The sequence below is a fragment of the Amblyomma americanum genome, chromosome 8, assembly GCF_052857255.1.
Source record: "Amblyomma americanum isolate KBUSLIRL-KWMA chromosome 8, ASM5285725v1, whole genome shotgun sequence".
NCBI classification, from domain to species: Eukaryota; Metazoa; Arthropoda; class Arachnida; order Ixodida; family Ixodidae; genus Amblyomma; species Amblyomma americanum.
The window spans coordinates 28220855-28243731 of NC_135504.1; the positions used below are offsets into that span (position 1 = coordinate 28220855).

Below are 22877 nucleotides of genomic sequence, written 5' to 3' on the forward strand. Positions count from 1 at the left end.
GTTGCTGTATATCTGTCTCTACCTGAATGCCGACCAGTTCATACAAGGGCCTGTTGCTAACCTTTGAAGTCCCTCTGCCCTTCTAGTTGTGCAGGAAAACTTGTTCGAATTAAAGGGGCTCTGAGCACAGCACCATCCAACTTTTGTTCGTTGCATAAATCGATTCCCCGGTTATTTCTGGCTATGTTGGTGTTTGTGTGGCAGAAAAGACATTCATTTCTTCATAAAATTGAGTTTAAAAAATTTTCCTGCCACTCAATTGAGTCTTATGACGTCACTACTCACCAGTGCTCTTCCACCACTGTTTTTAAGTAGGTGGTGGTGTAACGTAGTGTTGGGTGTGTGCACGCAAAGAAGAACTGTCTTGATGCTGTGCAGTGTGCTTGTGAAAGCGGCCAGTGGTGGCAATAGGCGTAATGAGCTTCCTTTTACCCTTTCAAGCTTATGCTAAGCTCTGTTTTCAGTTTCAGTGGTATCGGTGTATTAGCAATCTGTTGATACGGACCAACTTGAGTTAATGCTGGGTGTGTCTCTGTGAGCTGACAGAGTGTTCGTATTAACTGAGTCTGGGGAGCGCTACAATCAAGACAAGGGGACAACACCACATAAGAACACCACGATACACGAGCGCACGTGCGCTCGTGTATCGTGTGCGCTCGTGTATCGGGGTGTTCTTGTGTGGTGTTGTCCCCTTGTCTTGATGGTAGCGCTCCCCAGTCTCAGTATGTACGACCAACTAGCCCCCTACAAAGCTTTACTGTCATATTAACTGCTTCCTGTCTCCCTTTACCTCTGCTGCCAGGCTTTGTGGGCAAGGGTCTGAGCCGGCACCTGAACCGCATCTGGAACTACCTCGTCAAGGGCCTGGTGGGCACCGTGCTGTTGGTGCTGCTCTTCCCCGTCGTGTCGCTCGTTGTCTGCTCAGCATCATTGGTGGCAGCACTCCTGGCACCACTGTGGTGGGTCACCCCACTTTTTTTTCTCAATTGAATGTCTCGGTGGTTGTCAGCCTGCGCATTTTGTCAGGGGCGGCCAAAGGTGAATGACAGGGAGAGAGCACCGCCACTAATTGTTGAACATTTGTGTTGAGGGCTGCATTGCCAGGGCTTGAGGCAAGGAAATCTCAAGGGATTACCAGCGCAAACCTGAGATGCTCAAGGGATGATCAATTCATGTGTTCACTTACTATGTTCGGACGCAACTCAAGAACGAAGTGGCAGATTCCCCACAGCGGGGGTCTTCCAGCCAATGGCGTCAGCCGATTTTCATGATGCTGCAGTTAATTCGGTTAAGCAGTGGTTATTCTCCATTCATCTGCCACCCCCTGCAATTTCACGCCAGCAAGTCCAAGGGGAACAGTCAAGGGGGAGAATCGGTCGATGCCATCGGCTGGAGGTGCCGCTTTGTTCTTGAGTTGTATCTTGACTGTAATTCGCTGCCATTTGTGGATACGGGTTGCCCCCTTTTTTTTAGTTTTGTCTTTGGCCACAGAGGCTGGAAACACTCTACTTGTCATCCTGGACAGACTGCATCCTATTGTCGTCTTTGCACTGAACAGGAAATTTGAGAGCATCAAAAACACTGCATTTGCTGAGAACATCCTGGCATGAAGTGATTTGGTTATAAAAATGGCGACTGTAGTGGAGGGCGTGGTGGGGGAGATGGCCGTCACCATCGAAGCAGCGACCCCCCAGCCTGCTGTGCAGTGGTGAGTTTCTGCCATAATGGGTTTGATCCAGAAGAGGGGACCTTGAGTCCAAAGTCTGTGTTTTACATTCAGGAGTGTACCAACCTGTTAACAGTGGACAGGCGCAGCGAAAAAAATAGCATGAGACTCCTGAGCATGAACTTTCAACAGTCCTATGTTTTCATCAACTCAAATTCTATAAGCCACACACTGATACACCAACGGAGATGACGGAAAAATGGAGCATATGAAAAAACAAAACAAAAAAAGAGTAAAGAAAAATTGCTGATGGACTAGCTCTGCTAGGCCAGGATATACGTAGCGAAAGCGAGGCGAATTCTGGATCGGAAGAGTGCATTCAATAGATGTGCCTTTATTCGTGATTAAACCTCGAGCCGTCGTTGGTGGAGTGGTAGCATCTCCGCCTCAAACGCCAAAGGCCCTAGTTCGATTCCCAGCCTCGGTACAGGTTTTTTTTTATTATTCAGTAAGTGTGCGGGGGTTTTAGTGGCTCCCATAGATGCCACCACCGAATACGTTGATTAGCTGCTCCGCGGTGAGGCGCGCGGCGTCCGCCCAGCTGCAGCGGTTGCCAGGCAGTGGCTCAAGGTCTGTTTCTGTGCCTCCTCGGAGCACCGCCACAGCGAAATCGCAAGTTCGTGGCTAGTAAAGCTTTCGCTGTAAAGATAAACAGAAAGTCATAGTGCATTTCACACCAGAGGGCACAGAGTCCACTGCTTTATGCCCTTTTGTCGGCTGCAGCCAGGCCACGTGCTTGGTGTCAGCTCTTACGTATTTACTGCCAGTAACTGTCGCATATGTGGATACGGGCTATATCAAGAGGAGGTAAAATTTCTCGTTCCGCCATTTAATAACTGTTTACACGCAAAAATTAGAACCGAGACCCTGTGATACTCGGTGCAACACGGCATGGCATCTGGCAGTGCTCTGATTTTGGCGCTGCTGAACGTTTAATATATATGTCAAGAAGTTAACACTGTTAAAGTGGTACGTAGGCATTCTTTTGAATTTCATCAGAGTTTCATTTGAGAATTTCAATCAGAGTTGGGAAACTGATTGCACTCTTACATTGTGGCTGGCAGGAAAGATTTGTTAAAAGGCTTTAGTTGAGTCACATAGACGTTTGATGCTCATGGAGCAGAATAAACAGGATGACATGTACACAAGTGGGACTAGTAATGACTCGCGCAGATCAGAAAAGTTGTGTAGTGCAATTTATGGAATAAGCACTAGTAAGACATTTTGCCACTTTGCCATGAGTGGGGTCATGCTTAAAGCTTCATTTGCAACAGGTACAGTACGCACGGGCCATTGGTAACTGAGTAGTTCTCCTTTTCTGCATGTGCAGGATGCCATGTGTGATGCTCGTCTTTCATCTGGTCATGGTGCTTGCCTACGACTTCGACTCACCAGGTGTGTTGTTGCTGCTTCTTTATGTGTCTTTTGTCGTGTAGCTGTAAAAGAAAAATGAGAGTGCAGTGTGTTTGTAAAATAGTTGTGCCCATCAGAGCCTCCACACTTGTGATGTGTGTCTTTGCGTGCGGCCCTTTTGGAGAATGGCTTTGAGTTGGCTTCGGCCACTTTTGAGTTGAAATGTCTTCCAAAAAAAGTGTGGATGTGCAGCTTTAGTCGTGATGGTGATGGTAGCTAATATGGCTAGTGGTGGTAGCTTTGGTAGCAAGCTTGCCAGCGGAGCAACTCCAGATTGCCCGTCTATGGAGCAATGAAGTGCCTGAGGTTGCTTCAACGCAGGGTGAACGTTACTCAGCCTTGCATCGTATTGCCTCTCTTTGTGCCATCATCCGCTGCAAGACAGATGGCTCTCCCATATCCCTCTGGTTAACCCTGTCCTGCAGACTTCCTAACCTCTGCCATTTCCCGCTGTACACTTGCCTACCCTTGGAATCCACTCCATTACAATTGAGGAACCATTGGTTATCTGCTCTGTGCCCTGCCTCATGCCCATTTTTTTTTCTCTTTCTACCCACTGTGTTCTCTCTCCATCTCCTAATTTTACTCCTATCACTTTTCCTTCCGTAGCTCGCTTTAAGTTCAGACCTTTCGTTACAGCCTTCACCCTTCTTGCCCCATAAGTGAGTACAGCTGTCGTATACTTTCTTCTCGGGGGATATGAGTAAGGTGGCATTCATGATGTGAGAGCATCTGCTGAATGCACTCCTCCACCCCATTCTTATTATCATAATTTATTCTATTTTACTACTGTGCGCAGCCCCCGACCGCAACCGCATCTGTGTGCTGGGCGAAGCGATCCTGTGGCAGGGGCTGGTCCTGGGGCTGCTGCAGCCGGTCGTGGCTGCACTGGTGGCTCTGGTCCTGTGCCCCATAGCAGCAAGCTGTATCTTCCTGGGTCAGTTGTTCTTCCTTGCTTGCTTGTCAGCTGGTGTGAAGCATGGTAGAAGGTGCAACAAGGTTTGCATTGCTGAGACACGAGGGAGTGTGTCATGCTCACGTGCTGTACACACGAAACACGTGCGTCAGCGTGGTATTTTTCATCATGTCAAGAACGATAGTTCCTCTCCCCTCTGCTATGAGTGCTGATCACATTGGTGTCACTCAAGGCTGCTACTGACACCGGACTTCTGTGACCTTGGCAAATAGTGGGTTGAAAGCTTCTGAAAGTGGTTGGAGGGTACGGGTGTGTGGTGAGGCTTTGCACTTAGATAGGTGGGTGCAGTCTTGGACAGTGGGTGTCCTGTGACCTTTAGAGACAAGAAAAAAAAAAGAAAGCCCTTATTTCCAGTTGAAGCCTCGAAAACCTCTTTAGCACCCGCTTGCCAACCAAATGCTTGACAACCTGAGGTAGCCCAGCAGCCTTTCAAGGGAGTGTGATAGAAACAGAGTTTTCTTTTTGACGCAGTGGCACTGCTCCGGTGGGTAGGAGTTCGGTGCTGGGATGCGCTGCTGTTTCACGGTGTGGTGAAACGCCGTGCTCGGGTGCCGCTGGGGGACAGCTGGATGGTAACCAGGGTGGCCGGGCCAGGACTCTCACAGGACCACCTCTTCCAGGTACTCTCTGCCTCTGCACAAACACACACTGTTCAGGCATCATGTTTGCTTTCTGGCTTGCTTGTGATGTAGACTTGGGGAGAAAAAAGCCGACACAAAGTAAGGAAGGAAGGTTCTGCACTGTGCTAGTTGGACGTACTGAACGCCGCCCACCTCTACTTCAGTTTTGAAAATGAAGAGGAGGCCTACCGCTATGTTTGGGCTTTTGAACAGAAGGTGTTGGCTGTTGCCCGCTGGGGAAAAAAAAAAGCAGAAGCTGATCATGGAATTTTTCGGAACAATAAATTAAGATAATCTCACTTCTAAACTGGTTCCCGATCGTGGTGTACAGCATTTATGTTCACTTTCATTAGTTCAAACTTCGATTCATTCAAACTGCGTTAGGGTTTCTGCGCGTTCCAAATTAACAAGGTTTTGCTGTAGTTATTCCCGAAATGGTATTCTTCAGTTATATCTTTAAAGTGGAATAGGCACGACAGTCTGGCAGTGCTTGCTCAATTTGTGGGCCACTAATTCACTCACTCTCTCCTCTGTGGTTTTAGTGATTCCCGAAGACCCGGGAGCAGTGACAGGAGACAGCCTTTCTTTTTTCTCTGATGCCCTGCAGAAGGTAGAAACGCTGTTTTCCCGCATTTCCCGTCACAAGTGCACGGGTACTGCCTCGTTTCATACCTGCATAGAGAAGGGTGTGAGTGAATTGATGAATGTCAGTTGTGGAAACATCAGCGACAACTCGATTGCTTTAAAGAACAAATGGGCTGAAATGGCAAAGGCTGGTCCCTGGGGACCACTTCAGGAAGTGTCATCGCAGCTGTCTGTGCAGACACGGCACCACACGCTTTGTCGGTGGACACAGTGCGAAACGTGTCAATGAGCTAGCCATGGTTTGAGGACAGAACTTCACGAGGTCACCTTTATAACTGTCACTTGCAGCGCAAGTAGTGCATATCGACTTAGCAAAACTTCTGGTAAAGGCATCTTTTCCGTTAGTATCACCAGCAGCTTGATTTCAGGCAGAGGAATCCCCCAGTGCTCCCCTCCTGTTGGCCCAGCTGCGGCCACTGTGTCCTAGAAAGCAGGTTCCCTAATCTGGCTCTTCTGCGGGGTTCAATCCCCAGTGCCGCCGGGTGCCCACCGGAGTAGGGGACAAGCTTTCCCCTGGTCTGGTGCTCGGCTTATTTAACGTGAAATGCTTGGGAAAGGGGTCTTTGACCCCACATTGAGTAGAAGAAAAATACCTTGTGCCATAGCGCTCTTTGTCCACAGATGCCCTTGCGCCATAAAAAAATCAATCGTCATCATCTTTTTCTTCTATCTAAATCTGTTCTCCATGTTACTTGTCCCACTCAAACCCATTTTCTCCTCTCAATTTCTAGTAGGTTATCTGTTGCCCCTTTCATTTTCCCAATGTGTGCCGTGCTTGTCTTTAGTTTAAATTCCAGCCTCTGCGTTTACCTCCAAGCCTTCGCGTTGTTTGATGAGTACTGGCAAGGTGCAACTGTTTAGTGTTTCCTTTTTGAAGGGTATTGGCAAACTACTTTTCATTGATTGAGTGGCAGAAATGTGTCAGCTTTGCGAACACTGTGCGTGCAGGTCAACCCAGAGCAAGCCTTGGCAGCATTCTTAGCAAAGGTGGAATCGGAGCAGCTCCTGATTTATGGGCAGCAGACCGAACAGCAGATCTTGGAGCCACTGAAGGCCTACGAGTGAGCTTTGTTTTGCTTGTCCAATCTTTATATCTAAGGCCCCTTAATCTTCTGTGGCAGAAGGTTTTATACTGCAAACTGAGAATAAAGGCAGTACAATATTCCATGGGAGATGTCAGAGAATGCCTCAGAATGCACCTTGCATTATATTTGGTTCTGTGGTATGTATGTAGTGTGAATTTTGTATCGATAGCTACATTACGGTAGCATTTCGAGCCCTCAGCGTAGCAATGGCATGTGACTGTGGCGGCAGCACGTGACACGTGGTGCGGAGCAGCTGCTGCTGTCGGCGGTGCGGTGGTGAAACCGGGCTGCAACAGCTGTGCGCATGCGCTGTGTCAAGTGGGACGAAGATGAAGGAGGAACGCCCAGTGAAAAAATGGAGCGGCGAAAGACTGACTTTGCAATTCGACTGAGCGAGTTCCACTCGGCCAGCTGTAGCTATCGCGTCACTCCAGGTTTAACCAGAGCTAAACGACTGCCATTTTTTTTTTTCCCTGAGGTTTTCAATGTATCTAAAGTGACCTTCACCACTAGGCTTGCGAGCCGTTATAAGAAGCCAGCTTTTCATTGAACTTGCAGCAAAGCGCGCGACACTCAAGTGCAAAGAACGTAACTACGGGTGCAGAGAGAATGCGGTATGCATTGTCAAAAAAGAACAGGCACTGAAAGAGTTCAGTGGTTCAGGGAAAAAATGAGAATGACTTGCAAATGCACAATTCCACAAAAGATGCTTAAATCCGCGGTTCTTCACGGAATCGTGGGAAACCAGGGGCCACATTATATCTTCTCGCGGAGAATAGTTATGTTGCGTCAGGCAACACCTGCTCACCTCTTGTTCTTGTTCACAAGAAAAAAAGAGGACTTTATTACTTACGTAGTAGCTGAACAACCATTATACATGGTGGGACATGACAAGAAAGGTGGCCTATCTGATGAAAGTGAAATTATCAAGCGGCCCGTTCTTTCCTCAAAGAGATATCCCTCTTATGTCTGGAGCAGTCTCTCTCAGCTGACTAATCTGGCAGTTTGGGTGACACAGTTTCAAACGTAAAGCTCAACTCAAGAAGATGAGGAGAGCAGAGGAAGGCACGAGAGGCACACGCACTACCGTTAAACAATTAATTGTTAACCATGTAGCGGAAGATATGGGCATGTCATGGCCACACATCATGCAAACGCAGCCCGCAGATTTCATTGCTGTTGCTAGTATTGTACTGAAACATGCAGTGAAATATTGCACTGAATTTCATTACGTGCCTTGCACCATGGTTCACGATAAATTATTGAAAGTTAGCGATCATATGTCTCTTGGGTTTCTCTTCTGGCATCATCTATGCAGTATTTTTGAAGTTCTGTCACCTGACACTTTCAGGGCAATCCCTTATGATTAACTCTTCTTAGTCGAGTGTATCTGAGGGAAGCCACCAAGGTGAAGTAGATTTCAATTAGGGAGTAATTACTCGTTAGCATCTACCCGATTGAAGCTGTAGGGCTACAAAGGAAGGCTGCACAGCTGTTAGAAGCTTTTCACTTGAAAAATTTGCCTGGTCTTGGGACCCCGGTCCCAAACTGGGGACCCCGTACTGTGACGACTTTTTATTCCACTGTAAAGCTTTTGAGAAAGCTGTATGGGTTTCCTCCTTAGCTATGTGGCTATGCACAGGTGGATGCTATTGAGTAATTAGCTGACTCACTGTATCTCATATGCTAGTGCTGATTGTTACCATTTGTTTGTGCATTTTTCATCTCCTCCTGCCATAGCCTCATGCGAGACTGCAGTGTGTAAAAATAACTAAGAAATTTGGAGCTCCATTCCTAATCGAACACTTCTCCTCCTACCCTCGTATAGCCGCTTTGTGGAGCAGTGCTTTGGTCCATTTGCGGCCACCCTGGCCCGGGACCGGGGTCCGTACCGGGACCTGGAGGCCGAGCTGAGCAACATGGTGTCAGCCCTCAAGGCCGAGGTGGACAAACGCCGGCGTGAACTGCAGCTGGGCCTTGGGGTGGGTGCCCGGCAGCGCACGCGCATGTCTGCCGGTGGCCTGCAGTCAGCACTGGCTGCGGGGGCGGGGCTGGCCCAGCAGCTGCTTCCTAGGCTGCCCTCGGCCTACTGGCATGAGCGAACACTCGAGGAGAAAGACTGGCTTGGTAAGGGGGCATACGCCCATTCATTGAAAACGCATCAAAAATAGTTACCAGCTCCCAAAGTCTTGTGACTAATGGTCTCTTCATTGCAGAAATGTAAAAAACTGGAAAATGCATTAAGAAGTATATGATTGCAGCATAATTAAATTAAGCTAATTTTGATGGTTTCAGAGTGTCACGGAAGATTAAACTGTTCGAAAATACACAGGCACATACAGTAAATCAAAAGCAAGACGACCACGGAAATTCCAGACTGTTCAGGGTTACCTTTCACATGCATTTATTTTTCAGCAGGCATCTGGCAACTGACACTATAACTTTCTTGTAGTAAATAGAGTATACTCCCTTTAAGACTGACTTGAAGGGACCATGAAAATTTGTTTGTCTTATCAGAAGTTCGTCTTAAAGGACTATGAACCCCTAATTTTCACTTGCGTGTTTTCTGCTTTCAAATGATGCGTTAGACATTAGTGTACTTGGATCACCTGGACAAATCTGGAAAATGGAGCAGGCAAATCTGCGGCATGTGTGTGGTCGACCCTGTGGCCGGTTTGCAGCGATCGCTTTCATCCATACAGTTTTGCGTTTGTGCCTCTATCTCGTACTTGCTGACGTTGCCGTGGAAGTTACAGCGGCATAGACTGTGGTAACGTTGTGGAGTAGTGTAATGCGGCTATCCAGCTGCTGCCATCAGGCTGAATTTGATTTGCATGGAGATGATGGAAGCACTGTAAGAGGCATTTCAGACTGCCAACCTCACTGCACACTCCTGTGGTGCAGCAGATGTCACTGAATTTTTTGTTCTTCTAAGAGAATAAAAGGGGGGAATCTGGCAAGTACTCTGAGGTCATGGACAGCAGCTTACCTAGTATCTCCTCAAGAGGGAAATATTATTCACTTGTGGGGCAGGAAATTGGAGGTTGTAACAGAAAGGCTTGAAATTATGTGACAGGAGAGATTTGGGAAAGTCCCTTGCCTCGCAGGTGATGTACTTAGACTGATGATGATGATTATGGCCGTGGAATGTCGTGCCCACAGTTGGAGGGGCTAGTGCAGCTGCTGCCTTCTGTATGATATGCCGTCGAAACTCTGTTCCAGTGAAGTGCTGTGGCCAAGGGCTTGGCACTGCCGGCGGTAGTGTTGTGGTTCTAGCGCTGCTGTCCCATTCTCCCTGCAGGCTTGGCTGCGCAGCTTTATTCCGAGATATTCTCACCAGAGTTTCTGGTGCCCCTGCTAGAGGACGATGTGGCCTTTCCGCTCCAGGTGGGTTCATCAGTGCATTTACTGTTGCCAACTTTTCCGAAGTTGCATTGTGAGGGGACAGAAAATGGATGGCTGAAAAGTGCTGAAATGTGTTGCTGTCTTTATCATTGCACGATGCCTTCCCTGATCTGTTTCCACAGGGCACAAAGGCCAGCTCTGCTTGTGTCGGTAGGTGCAGCCAGCCTTTGTGCCACAATATTCCAACAGCATATTGCATTTGTTACCTGGCACACTCTTGTAGTTCAGGCGAGGGACAGCTGCGCCATTTGCACCCTTTTGATGCAAACGCTATTTTGTGCACATTTCTGCACCAAAAACATTTATTTGGCCGAAATTGTGTCAAGCTGCGCCAAAGGCCATATTTATTTATTTCATAAATACTGCCGACTGCCCTTTGGCGGTCAGGGCAGGAGTGCACAAAGGAAAAAATTACAAAGTGGTAACAACAAAATAACAGCGACAAAGGGCGATTACAGTATGAGGACAAAATTCAATAAGACCAACTGGAAGCAAAAAAAAAAAAAAGTACAGGCAAATCATCCGACGTCAAACAGTCTAAGTGAACAGAATAAAAACAAGGAAACCGAAATACACTGTGTACTAGACACGCTACTACGATACATGAGCCGAAACAGCAGACAAGAAGGATTCTGAAGATACCAGGTTGGTGATATCGCTTGGCAGTCGGTTCCATTCGGAAATGGTGCGTGGAAAGAAGGAACAAGAATATGCTTTTGTTCGGCATCGTGGCATCAAGATAGACCTTTCGTGTTTGTTACGGGTGGGGCGTGTTACGGGTGCGCCCAACACAGATTTTGAAGCGGAAACCTTCACTAAACTAGGTAAAGCAGTCGTCGCGTAGGCCAGAGAATGACCTTGAACCACCTTCAGCGAAACCACGTTAGCCGTTTATAACCATATGTGTACAGTTATGGTGTCGAACCCTTTACCACTGACCTTGACCCATGACCTTTAGTTGACATTTGACCTCTCACCTTTGACATTGGGTGACCTTTGGGTTGAGCTTTGACCTTAAGAACATCCGATGGGGTGATGTGAAGCCACATGATGACATCCGATGGGGGTGTCGTAAGTCCTTGTGATACCACATCACAGCCACGTGGTCGTGTGGGTATACTATATAGAATGGCTGTTGCGAGTGTGTAGCAGAGCTGCCATGGACTAGCCTCAGGCACTTAGCAAGTGTGCTTGCTTTTCGCTGAATTCCAGCGTTAGCCAAGTTAAGCCACTGCCAATTTTTTTGGGTTCTTGGCGAGATGAGCAAAAATCCAAAACTTCAAACAGTTTCTGAACAGTGCATTCTCGCCGTATGATTCAGTTTGCACTGTACTTTTGTTGTTCCAAGTGTTCAACCTTTCCGAATATTCTGAAATTACGGATGTCGTTTCCTATTTTCTGAACTCGATGCTAACGGCCACGGAGTTTCCAAACGGCACCCAATGGTTACAGCATCTCGCACTAGTTACATCGCTTGACTTGCACTTCTCTCTTAGAATTGACTATAAGCGTGCAGCAAAAGTGCACACGCGGTAATAACATCAGGTCTTGCGTGAAACCAGTGCATTGGCAGCCATCGTGAGCTGGTGCGTCTGGTGCGGCTGCTGCGTGCTCAAGGGTCAAAAAACGAAGTGCCGTTCGACCCTGTGACCAGTTTGCATTGACCACTTTCATATTGTATAGTTTTTCTTTATTAGGTTCTGAAAACATTGTATTTCAAACAACGGGAGACAAGAAAAGTGCAGATGACAGAGACAAAATGCTGGGAGCAAGCTTGTGCAGCTTCTCGCATGGCGTAACCTGTACGTTGCATCTTGTGGCATGGTTTTGTTATCGCACCTTTGGTGTGCAATAGTCTTTTTTTTTCCATCGTGCGGCTTGCAGTGCGGCGAAACTGATACGCGAGGGCTGTACACTTTACCTCCCGTCGAGAACGGCTCGTATTGTCATGGGTATTTACGCTAAGAGTTGGCTGAAAGGCAAGTTCACACTGTCGTGTGTGCATAATCATTTCATGAAGCTGATCTATGGCCAGCCTGTGCCCTGATGCAGTGCGACTATGAGCCACGCTGTATTCCCCCCCCTTTCTGTAGCCCCGTGTTGTTCCGATGCATCCCTTTACACCTCAGGGCCAGAATAGACGCGTGCTCTTCTTACGCCCACCATACACACCTAACAGTGGCTGCCTGTTCCTCTTTCACCCAAACAGGCAGTGGATGTCGATCTGAGCAGGTACAAGGAGCTCGCCCAGATGCACTCGGCTGTGGACCTGGATGTTTCTAGAGTCATTCACCTTCCCAAAGGTCAGTCTGCGCAGCATTGTGTTTTTGCTCCGAGCAGGTCAGCACGTCATCGGTATTCCGCTGCTTTCTGAATGGCTTTTCATGAAGGGAGGTCGTCAAAGGGTCGGCATAGATGATAGTAGCCATTCTGTTGTCGGCGCTTTTGATGAGTAAGAGTAAGACTTTTCACAATAGATAGCAGCAGGCATTCTGTACGTGCAGAGGTCACCCTGTTAGCATGAGATTTTCTCGCACTTTCAAAAAAACATGGAGTCATTCGTGCACTGTTCTAGCGTGGTACATCACTATATCCATCAGGTGATGATAGAGCAAGTGGCAAGGATATCAACTTCATGTTTCATTCTTCAAGAAAAGAAGGCAGTGACGATGCTCTAGATGACAGGGAGTCCAAGGACGAAGAAATTACGGATGAGGTGTTTGCCATCTCACATGGATGGCACAGCATAGACCAACCCGTTGGTAGCCTCCAGTAGTTTGGATGGCATCAGTGGAGGAACAGTGCATTTCGAAACAATTCAATGCACTACTGGCATTTAAAACCAACCTGCTTCTTTTACGGAGTTTCAGGAGTGAATTGGGCAATACATAGTAGTAAACAGGGACGATGCCAGGACATTCGTGGTGGGGTGGCGCGGTGAAGAGGGGCGAGTAACATGTTGGGTTGGCATGCTGCTTTTGTGTCATTACGCTTCTGTAAAATAAAATGAATGAATAAAATAAAATGCAGTGGGCCTGCAGTGAGGGCACTCTATATGTGAGCTGTGCTATCATGAAACATCCTCCTCCTCAGGGCCTCAACAAAGTGCGATAGATTTTTCTCTTGTGAGGAAAATTTTTGGAGTGGTGACCGCCACTTCTCGCCCCCCCTTGGCGCCATGCTGAGAGTAAATAAACTATTATTCTTCACCATAAAATGTTTCCAGAGATATTGTTATTTTTTTAATGTTATGAAACATTTCGCGTGATAAAAAAAAGCCATTTTGACACTTTTTTTTAATGAGCCGTTAGGTGGTTTAAGGGGCCCTGAGGACGAATTGAGGTTTGCCTGTATCAATAATTTCATTCGTTTTTTCATTTCATTTATAGAAGCCTTAAAGTCCTGTAGGCATTACATAAGGTGGGGACAAGAGAGTGTATAAGGGCACACTGATACCAGTACAGAAGAAAAAAAAATTGATGTAAGAAGTGATATGCAGACAGAAAGCAAAGAAACGAAACAAAGCAAAAATAAATCCCATAAGAGGTAAAGTTCGGTAGGTGTAGTTCATACAAAAATAAAGAGTATATTATATGGGAATGTAAAACTGGTTGCCACTTTATTTCTTCGTAGATTCCATCTGTCTTTTTGACTTGCTGCTGCTACTCTGTGGCACGCTCTTTTGCCGTTTTACTGAAAAAAATTTTTTTTTTCGTGCAGGAAAAATTCACATCCACACCCCGTACTTGGACCTTTCTGCTTTCAACCCCCAGTCATCCACCACGGCCCGCACAACAGCATCTAGAACGAAAAGGTGACTGCTAGCACAAAGGAGAGGGGGGCCCAGTTTTTACGAAAGGTGTAAAATTTTCTATGTGAGTAGCTCTCTGCATCGCTGATTTCAGAGAAGGGCACACTCTTGGAGCACGCATTACTGAAACTATGCATCACTTTCTGCAGCAGTCTTGGTACAAGCTCTTTGCACTGCGTGTTCTGATAAAGATGTTTTGAACGGACTGTCGCCATTGTCCTTTTAATTTTGCCTGGAGTCTGAGCCGCTGGGCCCTCCCTCCCTCTGACAGGCCACCATGGAAGAGCAGAAGGGAGAGCGACAGTGAGAGGCCCAGCCTTCCGCCAGCAGTACCCCATCCGGCGAAGATTGCACTGATCATCTTCAACCGTGAGAACGAGGACCCCATACCCCTGGACTCGGATGCCTGCCAGCAAGTCCTCAAGGTCAGTGGCGTGTCACCGGGGCAACCACTCGCGTCACGCATTTCAACGCGGTAGCGTTAAGGAGCTTGTGTCGCAGAAGAGCCGGTGTCGTTGACCGTGAGCGAAAAACCCGCGAAAAATCCGCGGAGAAGCGACCTGGGAGCAGGTGGGCCACCTAGGTCGTCACGTGACCTTGTGGCGTCATCACAAGCTACCCACCGGATTATGAGCAAACTGCTGACAGTGGCAGGTGGCAGTTAAATTAATGATTGGTCGTGAGAGGCTGCTCAAGAAGAGCAACCTGGTTTGCACAAATGGTGGCAGTGCCTGCCGTCGTTGGGCAGAGGCACATTGCTTAGCCGCTGCACCACTGCGCCAAGAGGGGCGTGAAGACTCCCAGGGATCTATGAATGTTATGTAGAGAATGGCCGATTTTGCATATTTTTGCATATGTGGGCATTAAACCATTAACGCTGTAGCAGCATACCCTTAAGGCAGAGCTTAAGTGTCCTCTCTAGTTTTTGTAACCATAGATGGCCAGTTTTTGGCTTCGTGAGGTGACCTGACCTTAATGCACGAGCTTCCTTCCAAAAATTTTACTGCATTTTTAAGGCGAAAGTCTTTAATGGCTCATACTCGCGGTGACCGTCCGTCCATTCACGTGACCTTGCCCGTCAGTTACATCCTAGGTCACGTGATCACAGCCTGCCAACTGGACTGTGAGCAAACTGCCCACTGTGGCGGGTGGTGTGATGCGCCGCCAAGCAACAACTGCGCATGCGCAGCGTGACGTCACTGCTCAAATTCAAATCAGTGCAATGAGTCGTAAACGGCTTTTCCCTTCCCGCCTCCAATCTTTTTTAAAATACATATTGTGGTTACAAGTTTACAATTGCAAGTGTGCAAATAATTAAATTTCAGCACAGATTGAAATTGCTGAGTAGCTCTAAAAGAAGTCAAATGTCGAATCAAATTAGCGCAATGAAAATTGTACTTGGAATTCTTGGGCAAAACAAAATTGTTGCACTCCATCCATTTTCATCCTGGCACAGGGGTTCTCAGGCTGGGTTCATTGGAACCTTAGAATGCCTATTTTGGGCTTACCCGAGCACCTGAATCCATGCGTGCCTCAAACCTCCACCTTTCCTTTTTCCCACTTTGTTTCAGGACTGTTGTTTATTGCAGTGTATACGTCGGCTCCAGATGTAAGTCTGCCCCCAGCTCCTAGCCATCACTGGCCAAAAAAAAGCAACTCGTGTGGCATCTGAAGTTCACTTAGTTTTTGTAATGAGAGGCTGTATGATACGGAATTGAGAGCATTCTAAAAATCTAAAAATAGGTGCTTGACAGTGAAGGGCAAGTTTCCTAGTTTGGCAGTGTTGGCGTAAGACTGCAGCATGTCAGTTGGTCACCATGCAGTGATGTCATGCGTGACGCCTATGCAACATGCCACGCTCAGTGGTCTGAACACAGTGACGTCACAGTCTCAAGTGTGGAAGCTTGGGTGAGTTGGTGGTTGTTCTCAAAACAGCGCAAACAAGACATGTGTGCGGAAAGACACACACACATGAGCACTGGCTTACAACTATCAGTTGTAAGTCAGTGCTTGTATGCACATCTGTTACTGTGTCTGTGTCTTGTTTGCGTTGTTTTAAGTATGACCACAGTGACATCACTCACCCCCTGCCAGAGGAGAATACAAATGACGATGAATAAACAGCAGTGTGTATCATATTCACCACTGCTAACAGTTGTCGTTGAATCTCGCATTGCACAGAGTTTAACTGTCCTCTGAATTTTTTCTTGTGGGTTCGGCAGTGTTTTAATTGAGTGGACAATTTGCAGAATGATTGACAGTGCTCTCCCCTGACTGCGCAGGCCGTGTGCAGTGGGAGCAGCAATGCAGAGCCCGTTGGGAGCAGTGGCGCCAGCAGCAGCACACCTTCGGTGAGCCTCCAGGTGACGCCGTCAGCCGAGGATGTAAGCCTCGAGCCGCAGGGCCAGAGAGCCACCTACACCCACAGTGGACAAGCGTACAGCACCTGCGTGTGAAACAAAAGGGGCCCAACTTGGTTTCAGCTCTGGCCGCAGCATCGGAAAGAGAGGGCTGGGCGTCTTCGTGGAAGGCGCCGGGTGTGTCTTGACGTCCTCAGCAGTGCGAGGTGGTTGCAGAACGTGAAAGCCATAGTCATTTTTCAGCAGTTCCCGGCCTTGTTAGACAGGGTGCTTTGTTAAGTGGACAGTGTGAAGTAGAGAAATGCAGGCGCCTGAACTTGTGCCTGCTGATCCCCTGCTACTGTTTCTCGTTCGATTCATCTTCACAGCCAAGTTGCCTCATGCCGCTGCGGCTCATGTAATAGAGTTTGTGTGTGGGCTGTTGAATTTCACAAATCTCCTTCTTGCATTGGTAGTCCAGGGACTGAACACCAATCACTGTCCATGAGAGAGGCAGCACCAGACATCTCTGCATTGAACCGGCAGCTACTACCAAACACAGCCCTCCCCCCCTTCCATAACACTGGCCTCCGCAAGCAGCATTAGCAGTTCCAAAGTCTTTTTCTGTCATGTGCATTACAAGCAGACCCTGGAGCTTTGACATGCACTCAGGTCAGCGAAAACTTATTCACCCTTACGTAAGCTGCCGTTGGGAGGTGGCAGAACAATGGTTCCTGGCCCCTTGGCCAGCAAAGTCTGCGTTTGTGGCAGTACATCAAAAATACTTGAATTTGGGCTCGAGGTGTGGGCCCCTCGCCTGATCACGGCAAACCATGACCAGGAACAATGCCCCATTCTGTGTACTGCTTTAGAGAAGTCTTTCCTCCTGAGCCCTACTGTGCCCTGTTGACTGGCTCGGGAAGAAGCAGTGGTGACATCCCCGGAATGTGGTGCAGTTGTCACGTGTCCAGGTACCAGCATCATCAAGACCTTGCGGAAGAGCTGTGGCTGCCACCACACATACAAGAGCCCAGCGTGACTGCCACCTGTGCCGTGTGGACTGTGTTTTGGTGCCTGTGATGTGTTGTCAGCAGTATGGACGTAGGTGAGCGTTGAAGGGCAACTTCATTGATTGCATCACATTCCCTATACCGAGCGGAGTTATTTTAAAACTGCAAACTGAAACCCTGTTCGTGACGAGGGACATTAGTTTGCTTGACGCAGCAGTGACGTCACTAGCATTATTGGGAGAACTCTCATACTTGCACTGAATGACTGAAATAGCAACTGAAATTGATGACTCCATTCATGAAATGCGTGAGACGGCCTAGTACAGGCTTTAAAGCTAGTTCAGGATGCTAGGATGCTAGGAGTGGGCATCGAAATGTCGGTAACATCTTTGACATCACAGATGCAGTGTTGCCCGTTGTGATCAGCTGAACCTAGGCTACATAAATAGGAGACTTATGATAAATTTGTGGAAGAATGAAATGCTGCATTTGGGCGTCCAAGACTTGGTGGAGATGATTAGGAACAAGAGAGAAACGTACAGTTGAAAAACCCCTGGAGTTGCCCTTCAAACACTAGACGTCTTGCATGTTCTACTACGTAGAAATTCACGAGGCCAGTACACCTGTATGTGCAGCCACTGCTTGTGAGAAGGTCCACTCAAAATAGGTGTAACACTGCGAAGAAATGGGTCCTTTGCATAATGTCGAGTCAGGTTGATAGTTGCACCACCTGTGAGTTTTAACCATTTCTAGTGCTGAACTGCTGGTGCGTGTTGCACGCAGACAGTGTCATTTTGGAAGCATTGAACAACACAAGTACAAAAACACCTAGTTGGCAGACTATGCCGTTCCACCAGCACGTGTGGCTTGGTATTCTGTACGGGGGCAAGGCAGTGTAGTCCAACACAAATTTTGGCTTTGACTGTGTCGTACTTTTGTCACTTCTTTTTAGATTGGAAGAGTACTGTGCTGTGTGACTTAGGGGGCCATTTTTTTCATTAAAACGTAGCTGATGCTGCGAACAGGCTTGAGATTGAATGGACATTGGAGTGCTAAGCGTCGAGCAAAGCTTTCCACATTAATTTTTACATTTCATGATTGGCTCGTGTTGTTTCTCATGCTGTGTTGGCATGTCTTGTTTCCGTGGCTATGCACATGGCGAGAATTTTGTCGGCTTTAATTCTTAGGTGTTTGTCGAGTCTCTTACAGGTTTGCTTGTCTGCAATATCATTCATGAGCTGCTCCTGTCGCTGCTTGATGACTTCAGAAATACCCAATGTCTTAGGTGATATCAGTGTGTGGCAGGTTTTGCACAATGCTGTGACATTTTTACAGTATTAACAACACTGAAGTAGTTGTGCTTTGTCTGCATGCTATCAGTGTAAACAGCTTGTTCTTAGAGGTGATTGTTGTTCAGGGTCCTTTATTTTATAATGTATAGGATGGATTTAGGCTTTCGAAGACAGAGTTCATCTGCTTTTCCTGGCAGCTCCTCAAATTGAAAAGATAGTGGCAAGCTTCCTAACCAGGAGTCGTCGTTCTGTGTTGAGTACAGGTTAATCTCAATTAAAGGGTTCTTGATTGCGGTAGCACTCAAGGTGCAACTGTCATAACACTGCCCAGAAAGATTTTTTTGCTTTATACACTGTTCGTGTACATCTTTGTGTTTTACTGTTGGTTTTTAACCTTGAAGAAAGTTAAAACAGCCATTTCTCACTTGAAAGTTCACTTGCAGTTGCTACTGGCAGTTTGCGAGGTCATTTTTGTTCTGAGCAAAGTTAAGATTGCGTGTATGTAACAAAGACAAGAGGCAAGGGAACGAATGTGGCACCGAATGTGTCGGTGAAAACGAATGTTCAGTGTCGTATTTGCAGAGTCTTAACTTTCCTCGAAATGAACCAACTGTCTTGCTAGAGGGTTCTACTAAAGAATTTTTTTTTTTCTGATCTTGTAGTGGCAATATGGGCAGTTAGGCAATTAAAGATCTTACTTTTATATTTGGCCATGTGCACAAAGACAAGAAGGAAGTCTTGTACATGCCAAGTTGAGCAAGTGCTTCTCAAGTCATTGGGGCCGCCTAGTCAGATACTGTGCCTGCTTGTCACTGCCACTTCCGGCGTGCTATATTGAAAGCTGGGCTACGATTCTGCTTTGTAAATGCATCCCATACGAGTTGTCACGACGCCTTTGTCGTCTCTTGGGTGTTGTCAGAATTATTGATGCAGTTTTTTTTTTTATGGCTGTTGTGTTTTAAATCGGGAGTCCTAGACATTTGGAAAGCTATTACAGAACTGACCATTCCTCTGTCTGGTCTCTGCTGACTGAGAGACCAGAAAAAAGGTCGGAGGAAAATTTTGTCAAGGCTTCTTGACCCAAGACAGAACTGGGACAGCCCATGGAATGAAACGTCATGGTAGGTGGAATTCTGGACAGCACAAACTTAAACAAAGGTCACATGAGAAGCCTCGGGTCGGTGAGCAATGTTTCAACACGAGAACTTTTCCTTGCTGGCCTCATCATTGGCTTAGGCCTTGCATTCCAAGGACTCATGTGGAGGTAGTGAGGGCCAATTGTGATGTGGATAGGGGGGGGGGGGGGGGGGGGGGTAACATGCCTGGGGGAAATGAAAAAGCACCAGAACCAAATGTGGGAACAGTAAAGAGAAAAGGGAAAAAAAAGAACAAAAAGTGTGTTTACTCTAAGAAAAAGAAGGGGGAGGGGAGGAGGAAAAAAAAGTGGGACCATAAGAACTGCATCTCTTGCAGGGTCTTGTAGCTGGCCAGAGTAGAATCTTTATTTTGTTCCAGTGCTTCCAGTTGCCGGCTTTTGTTATCATTTCCCTTCCACCTCTCTTCTTTACTCTTATTTTGTGTGATCTGGTTCTGCTTTCTGGTTATATTTTTCTTTTTTTCTGGCATTCTTGTTAGATGGAATGCTTTCTTTCCTTTTTTTTCCTCCCCCCTTTATCATATTGTTGCCACTTTTCCATGTTCGATTCTGCTGCTGATTTTCTTTTTTCTCACACTTTTTTTGTTGTCCTAGTTAAAGTGGCCACAATACTTTGCTTCCCGCCTGAACAAGAACTGTTTCTCAAGTCTGTGTGTTTGTCATCTTCTCTCATCATCACCAAATGGCAGTCAGCGTAATCAGTATAATGATGTTCCATGCTATAATAAAAAATTCCCATAACTAGACATGAAGATCCCTATTTATGGGCCTTTTTCTTCTGCACAAGTTTTGGAAAAATAGATACTTGTAGAAAAAATAACAAGTTTTGGTTCTCAACACTTTTCTAAAACCCACGAAAAATCCTAGTTCGCCAAATTCTGTCGCTAGAGTTCTCCGAAAAAGAGCAAGAATTCCTCATATGAAACATCGCTGGATGTCTCTTTCGTCGTGGCCGTTGTTCAAGCTTGTGCTGTGTCAACGAAAGTTAATGTGACGCAGTAAAACGATAACCATGTTCCTTTCTCCCCATTAGTTCCTTTCTCCCCACTGGTAGCCTGTGCAAATCTGACAAAACCATCCCCTGCACACGTCGTGCGTCAGTCCAAAGTGTTTCGTTAGCAAGAGAAGAAAACGCCCCCTCGGCACACTTGACCAGTTGAGAGAAATCTTGCTCACATTTTTTTCGAGGTCTGTTTTAGGGGTCTGCTCACTCGATGCTTTAGGCTACTCCTCATATTTTTTTTTAGAATGAAACTACTCCCTTTCATGACTGCATAGTTTGCCCTTCCAACACTTCCTCCTGCAGAATTTTTTTCACAGGTACAAGCAATCAGAATAAAGTGTAAACTGCCGGTGGGTTTCGGAGCAAAATTTTTATTCTATGCATGTAATTTATGCCTTTGCACATTCAAAGGTTCTCTTTTTTTTTTCTTTTGCCACTGAATGGACATGCTACAACGCTCTCTGAGTTACCATATTCTCACCATGCTAAAATGCTAGGTGAATAAAGACAGTAACTGTGTGCGTATTAATGGCTGTTTCAGTTTTTGAAAAAGAAATGCCTCGCCGACATGGCAGAAAAGAATGTCCATATACTGTTTCCTCTCACTTTCATCTAGTATTTTGGCGATTGCCTTTTATCTAAAACTAGACGTTTGAGGCAGTGACTTTTTAAATATTCCTTTAATATTCATTGACAGTTTGTTTTGTTTCCATTGAGCAAACTTTTGGGGGAGGTCGTGATTTGTTAATTATGGGTTCAGTAATCTCATCACTAAATAGTAACCAAGTGAGTGTTCACTGAAAGCAATACCAAATGTATTTTGTATGCAGGGAGCTGTATGGGGATATATCTATTTTTTTATTTTTTATTTTGCTGCATGTTCTTGTTATTGAATCTCATAATCAGACTGTCTCATCATTGACTGTTTTTAACTTCTTACTTTTGTTATGGCATAATACAGGGACCATTTCTTTCTTTTCCCAATAACTGAACTTTGGGTATTGATAGGGGTTTTTAACCGCACAAGATATTGAGCACGAAGTGTCAGCTATCCCAAGCCAAGCTTATAGTTTTCACATTTTCTGTAATTATTTTGTGGTTGTGATTGTTCTCTCTCTTTTTTTTCTCTTCCTGCATCTTGGAAGATTTGAGCCTGCCAGTAGGGTCCCTGCCCTGCAGATGCTACGCACTTGAAGGTTTTGTGTGTGTTTGAATTTACATGCAGTCTGTGTCAAAAGTTTGTGAGCCACTGTGCCAGGGATTGTATCAAGCCTCCATAGAGTACCTAGAGTGTGTGTAGGGCGGCTCATATGCTTTTGGCTCGGACAATACATGCACCACGTTTTTTGAGGACAGTTGCATGGCGGTTGAGAAATGACGTGGGAGCACGTGCAGCTTGCCATAACACTGTCGGTTAGGACCATTAATCTACAGCTGTTGGCATTATTTGCACCAACAATCGATGAGCTGCGGTTTCTCACTGTGCAAAATGCCACGTGTACAGTATGTGTCAGCTACGCTATTAGAATGTATACGCAGTATACCTATATGTGTGCATATAGTTGCATGTGGTGAATGAAGAATAATGTAAATGTTATATTGCCTAACATGTTTTTGAACACTAGCGATGTAACACACTGAAACGGGTGCCCATTTTTTTGTGCATTTTATTTAAGTTTTTTGCACATGTATGCTGGTTTGCTTTTACATGATGCCGTGCAGAAGGTCATAGCGCATAGGTAAGTAATGTACTAAGACTGATCAAAATTGTGTACAGAATGCAAGCATGCATTTTGTGCCTTTTTACTAGCAATATTGTACTGATGAGGGTTCGAATTAGGATGGAATCCTTTCGTCATTTTACTGTGTTGCATGTGAATGGCATTTGTTACCTTATGCTTGTTTGTAACTTGCAGTGTTTATGTGTGTACATATACCTTTGGAATCAACCATGTATGTTTTTTAAATAAAGTGTACTATATTTGCTTCTGTAGCATTGTTCAGTAATTTCATGTATGGTAGTTCTGGTAGCCACCTACTAACCAATCTAAATTTGTAAGTGTAAGAGTACCATGCAGAGCCACATTTAAGCACCTCGAGCAGTTTTGCCTAGTGTAATGGAAGGCTGGTACCAATGTTTTTGAGTGTTCCTATTTATATATGTTTCGCACCATTGGAAAATTTCTTCAGGCAGTCAAAATCTTGCCAGGTGTCCGATGAACATGTGGCAGTTTCCGCAGCCATCTATCTTCTTTCTTCTCTTAACGCGAGAGTGTTGTACCCCACGTCGTAGAAAAATTGTCTGGGCGTTGGCAACCGTTTGAAGCCTCACAGCAGCTCATGGAAAAAAAAGCCTACAAAGTATCCCCAGAGAAACAACCTTGAGGACAGGTGGG

The 22877-nt window shown here is 46.3% G+C and overlaps 1 protein-coding gene across 1 annotated transcript in view; it reads left to right on the forward strand.

Moving 5' to 3' along the window:
- LOC144101214 (uncharacterized) overlaps positions 1–22473 on the forward strand; it is a 43555-nt gene extending 21082 nt beyond the window's left edge. The window contains exons 17-28 of the mRNA XM_077634287.1: positions 803–959; positions 3057–3121; positions 3939–4076; positions 4587–4735; positions 6329–6441; positions 8294–8592; positions 9767–9852; positions 12080–12173; positions 13591–13684; positions 13953–14106; positions 15964–19719; positions 19767–22473. Of these exons, the coding sequence (XP_077490413.1) occupies positions 803–959; positions 3057–3121; positions 3939–4076; positions 4587–4735; positions 6329–6441; positions 8294–8592; positions 9767–9852; positions 12080–12173; positions 13591–13684; positions 13953–14106; positions 15964–16137 (1523 nt within the window). The 3' untranslated portion in view covers positions 16138–19719; positions 19767–22473. The remainder of the gene's footprint in view (positions 1–802; positions 960–3056; positions 3122–3938; positions 4077–4586; positions 4736–6328; positions 6442–8293; positions 8593–9766; positions 9853–12079; positions 12174–13590; positions 13685–13952; positions 14107–15963; positions 19720–19766) is intronic.
- Positions 22474–22877: the final 404 nt, after the last annotated feature.